We start from the raw sequence: 5,399 nt of genomic DNA, 5'->3' as shown, positions 1-5,399 counted from the left end.
AATTCCCCACCTAGGAACTAATCACACACACACTTGTTACTGTTTGCTGGTGTTTGACCTACTGCCTGTACGACTACGCTCTTATTAATAAAGCCTGCATGTGGATCTCCAACTCCGTTGTCCCGTTCCCATACGTTACACATATGTTGTAAATAGAGATAAACATCTACTGAGCCTGGAACATTCCACTAATTATGATTAACAATTAACTTGAACTACTTATTTATCTGAAGCAATATAAATCAAGTACAAAAGACAGTAAATCAGGACACTATAAAGGGAACATGAGAGGCTGTGAGGATGACAGAGCAAGAGCTGGAAACAAACATCAGTGAAGAATGAAGGCTTTAGTATGTATACTGCTGCTGTTGGAAACCTTTGTGTTTGTCGTCCAGCAGCAGGTAGATGGAGGACTCAATGAGAATGAGATCAGTCAACAGATCAGCTCTGAGGATGGAAGACAGAATCCACCTCAAACAGACACTTTGAGAGTTGAAGCTTCAACTGACAGCCAACAATACTGCCTTTTGGGCTTCCCTGACATCTATGCATCATTGAGAGAACTGACCGCCACCGTTACAGAGCAGAAAGAAAAGAACAGAGAACTGACCGCCACCGTTACAGAGCTGAAAGAAAACAACAGAGAACTGACCGCCACCGTTACAGAGCAGAAAGAAAACATCAGAGCTTTAGAGACGCAACTGAGGGATGAGATGAGCAAGAAAAATGAAGGTACTTCACCAAAACATTCACTTTTTTATCAATGATCCTCAAAGTAAAACACCTGCAATACATTGTAAAGTGTAAATGTTAGTGTAGAGTTGAGTGTATACTGTGTAAATTGTGTTATCTATTACAATAATCAGTGTAAATGTCATGTAACAGAATCTTTATTCCTTCACAGAAATTTTAAGTCTTACTCTGGGTCAAGAGGAGTTGAGAAAGGAAAATAGAGGTGAAAGTGTGCTTAAATGATGTTAAATTCAGTGTATTAATTCTCAGTGTAATACAGTAATAAATCACAATATTGCTTATGTTTTTCAATAACAGACAGAGAAATAGCTTTTTCAGCTTCACTGGTGGAATCTGGAAGTGAATATATTGGTCCTTTTACCACTCACATCACACTAACCTACAAGAACGTCCTCACAAACACAGGGAATGCCTACAACCCAATTACAGGTAATGTAATTGTAATAATTGTAATTGTCAATGTAATGGAGTCATAAAACTCAGTTTATAGTAATGAAAATCTTCTGCTCCATTCAGACCTCTCTGCAGTTGTGTAATGTGTATAAGCGAATTATGAGCTGTTTACACGACAGCAGTTTCAACTAAAAATGGTAAACTGAGTTCTGTGTTTTGGCCATTCAATCACAGGACAACAGTGTTTTGGGGACCTGAAAATGCAAACATTTCAAAAAGTTATTTACAAACTCTTTCAATGTACAAGTTTTTGGAAACAATACTGTTATCGTCTCTGTGTGAACTACAAAAATGTGAATTTGTGAAAACTGTGATGTCATGTGCATCCGTATTACATGTTCAGTCTCTAGGTTATTGGGCCCTATCTTGCACCCAGCGCAATTGACTTTGTACACCGACGCATGTGTCATTCCTATTTTGCACCCGCGGAAAGCGCGCTTTTCCCTCCACAGAAGCACGTCGCTAAACTAGTGAATGAACTTGCGCTCCCTGGGCGGTTCAGCGCAAAAAAGGAGGCGTGTTCCGGCGCAAACAATCCCTGGTGCTATTTTGCTGTTCCATTAAACAATTGCGCCACTGACCAGAAAAAACCTAGTCTAAAGTCAGTGGCGCGTTGCGCGTTGTTCATTATGCTATTTTAAGGGCGCATGCTTGACCATGTATAGCGTGCACAACGCGCATACACTTTGCTCATGTAATCTACACAGATGCAACAGTTATTTTTGCAAATCATAAATTGTTACACTAAAAAAATATTAACACATGAGATGACGGAAATCATTGTGGTGTGCCACGAAGATGTGAAAAAATAGGCATAAATCTAGCTTACAAATTATTCAGGCTAATTGTAGTAATTAAGGATCAGACCTGTTTGCCCAATAGTGGCAAGACATATACTATGTATATAAGGACATCTGACAAATTGGTTTGTCCGCCTGGTAAATACGCCATAATAATAGCAATCCATAATGGAACTTGCGCACCTGCTTTTAAAGGGAATGTTGGATGACGGTCTGATTGGTTTATTTCACGTTACGCCCAAACCACACCTATGAATAATGAAGCTACTTCAGACCAACCCATTTTAGATTTGCGCCGGGCGCAAGAGCCATTTATCCCGCCGGGAAAATAGCAACAGCGCCGAGACCCGCCCACAAAGTTACTTGCGCTTCGCGCTTTGACACTTGCGTTTCAGATCGTTAAAATAGGGCCCCTAGTGTTTCTTTATAAAGTGACATCGCCAACTACTGGCCTGGGAGCATAATACGGCATTTTCAATTGTTTCCACTGATCTGTGTGAACGAGGATAGTTTTGACAATGTTGTTGTCATTACATGAAAACGCAAAGAAAAAAAAGAGTCTGTTTTTAGGACATTGTTGTGATGATGATCTGCCATTATTCAAAACTATTACAGAGTGTGTTTGGTAATTGAGTAATAAAGGAAACAGCTGACTCTGTATCTCTTGTTATTTGATTTAGGTATTTTCACAGCCCCACTGAAAGGAGCGTACATGTTCACAATCAAAGTCTTTGGTCGTCTTGGAACTGCAGCAGGTGCAGCCATTTATAAGAATGGAAAGCTTGTGGTTGTAGCATATGATGATCACGCTCAGAATGAGTTAAACTCCTCAAATGGAGCTGTGTTGATTCTGGAGGTTGGAGATGTTGTCTATGTTAAACTTTGGCATAACACTAAGATATTTGATGACCAGTATAACCACAACACTTTCAGTGGTTTCCTGCTGTTTCCCTTACAATAACAGGAGCTTTGAAGAATGTAATTCCAATAATTCTGAACCTTCAGCGCATGATTTAAGATGAAGAATCATTAACATATGAATCTGTATTAATGAGGACTAATGTGTGTTTGAAATTTGAAATAGATAACTGTATAAAAACCTGAGCTGTCTATACATGCAACATTGTATAAAGAGTTTCAGCACTGAGACAGACAAGATCAGAATATCACATGTGACTCAAAAGTAGGGCTGTCGCGATTCCTCGATTAAATACGAGTACTCTATTTATTTATTTATTTTTAAATCTTTGATTGCAATTTAATATCGAGTAATGCAATATTTACACTATGTGATATTCAGTTCATAATTCATCACTGTTCTTTTCACACTGCACCACTATCTGTGCTGTGTGCTCATTGCTCGATGGATCGGTGACAGAGGGTTTCACATTGCTAACTTTACAATTGGAAGAATCGCCAACAACTCTGCTTCACAACTAAACCTGTAAATCTGTCAAAGATTTGTCTGCGCAGTGTGAACTCGGCATAACTGGCAAAATACCAGAAGTGGCGCATTCCACGGATGAGAATCCATGAAACGCATTATTAGACTGTTATATAAGACTGTTATCTCAGATCTCTACAAATTATTCGATCATAATGTACACTTGTTTATTGTGATTTTAACTGTGTAAGAGAGACAAGGCTGCATGCTTTGCCGTTTTTTTTTTTTTTTTTTTGATATACGGTTTTATGAGCACACATACCATGCACAGAAAAGCAGCTGTCACAGTGCATGTACTAAACTGAATTATCTGTACCATCTTATTGCTTTTAAAGTGTCAAAACACTCCAGGTTCACATAAATAGACTTTGTCTTAAGTAAATGTATCTGGGAAAGAAATGGTATGTTTATCATATGTTTACCGTATATTGTATCAGTGCATTACTGTAGTTCTTAAAGTGACAACCTAATAAACAATCAGTAGAATCAGTATGTTTTATTCATACAGTGAAGAATTTGCAGTTTATTTTTTCATTTGAATATTCACTTTTCTCACTTGAATGCTGCTTTTAGGTATACCTGCTTTACATGTTCTTTTATTGTATTTGTCCTTTATTTTTTCTATGCTGATGTTATCATACCTTCTGTAATAAAAAACATGATTCAAGGAAAACAGTTCAAAATAAATTTTATTTACAAACATGGATGTGTGATATAGTGCAAGAATACGGATGTAATATTGCAACAAAATATAGATTTTTGTGCAAAAGATAAACAACTTCAAGAGAATTTGTAGCAATGTTGTTTTATAAAATAATAATAATAATTATTTCAAACAAATTGCTTGGTAAGTGAAGCACACACAATGTAAGTGAATGGGATGAAATTCTGAAGGCCATAGGGTCAGTCATCAAACACTGAACTGGACTAGATCCAAAAAGCAACAGTATGAACACAAAGAGGTCTGAGACCACATTCCTACTTGAGTGGACCAAAAAAAGGATCCAAGTCCTCTTTCAGGGACAGGGACAGTGTGAACGTAAAGAGAGCTGGGTCCTTTTTCACTTGGTTCACCTATTGGTCCACTTAAAGGGGTCTGGGTTTGGTTCTTTTAGGGTGCTTTCACACTTGGTTCGATTGCCTGGACCGAACCCGAGTTCGATTGCTCCCCCCTCCCCCTGCCCCCACTGGACTGTGTTCACATTATATTATTTGGGTCCAACCCGCAGTTCGTTTGCGTCATCAAACCAGCAGCTGTTTACTACGTTGCTTAGTAACGATGGCACAGGAGAAGGCGGCAAAATGCATAACGTTGCTCTCCTCACTTTTATATTTTTTGGGGGTTTTTTAACCGTTTTTTTGAAACAAGCTACAAATTCAGACATTTCAGTCTAGTAGATATCATTGTACACATTATCAAAAGTGCAGATTCTTCCACTTACCCATAACTTAGGATATTCTTGAATGTGAAGGAAAATCACACATATAATTATTAACTCAGTGTAAGCAAGGCTGGAAGCCTTGTAACACTTTATAAGCCTTGTAACACTTTATAATAAATTCATTAATAAATCATTAACAAACATTACATAATGCTTAAAAGATTATTAGTTAATATATGTTCACATAGCTAGAGATACAAGATAATGTGCTTGTTAATATTTACTATTAAACTTATTAAATTACATAACGATAAGCAGATCATTATTTAAAGTAAATTGAAATGCTTACAAATGTTGTTAAACTGTCAAATCATATGAACTCATTCATCATACTTTTATGCATTTACAAATAATGTATTGTCAAAAGCCCCTGATCTTTTGGAATATATAGAATTTTCACTTCATAAATAAAACAGGTTATATAACATTTTGTAACACAGTTCGTAGATACGGAAAGGAGGCGGGAACTGGCGAACATTCAAACAGATTTAATATAAAAAATAAACA

General features: G+C 37.2%; 1 protein-coding gene across 1 annotated transcript; it reads left to right on the top strand.

Annotated features, from left to right (window-relative positions):
- Positions 1 to 262: 262 nt before the first annotated feature.
- LOC125256110 lies at positions 263 to 4,103 on the top strand. The gene is made up of 4 exons (XM_048171723.1): positions 263 to 732; positions 905 to 955; positions 1,051 to 1,182; positions 2,687 to 4,103. The coding sequence occupies exons 1-4, from the start codon at positions 339 to 341 to the stop codon at positions 2,965 to 2,967; spliced, it is 858 nt and encodes a 285-aa protein (XP_048027680.1). The 5' UTR covers positions 263 to 338; the 3' UTR covers positions 2,968 to 4,103.
- The last annotated feature ends 1,296 nt before the right edge of the window (positions 4,104 to 5,399 follow it).

Source organism: Megalobrama amblycephala, linkage group LG21, assembly GCF_018812025.1.
Source record: "Megalobrama amblycephala isolate DHTTF-2021 linkage group LG21, ASM1881202v1, whole genome shotgun sequence".
Lineage (NCBI taxonomy): Eukaryota > Metazoa > Chordata > Actinopteri > Cypriniformes > Xenocyprididae > Megalobrama > Megalobrama amblycephala.
Note: the sequence above shows the minus strand (reverse complement) of the source record. Positions and strands in the feature narration are given on the sequence as shown.

Coding starts and splice junctions, on each gene's coding strand:
- LOC125256110 (XM_048171723.1), top strand. CDS start 339: ATGAAGGCTTTAGTATGTATACTGCTGCTGTTGGAAACCTTTGTGTTT. Junction 956..1,050: donor GTTGAGAAAGGAAAATAGAG/GTGAAAGTGTGC, acceptor TTTCAATAACAG/ACAGAGAAATAGCTTTTTCA. Junction 1,183..2,686: donor TGCCTACAACCCAATTACAG/GTAATGTAATTG, acceptor TATTTGATTTAG/GTATTTTCACAGCCCCACTG.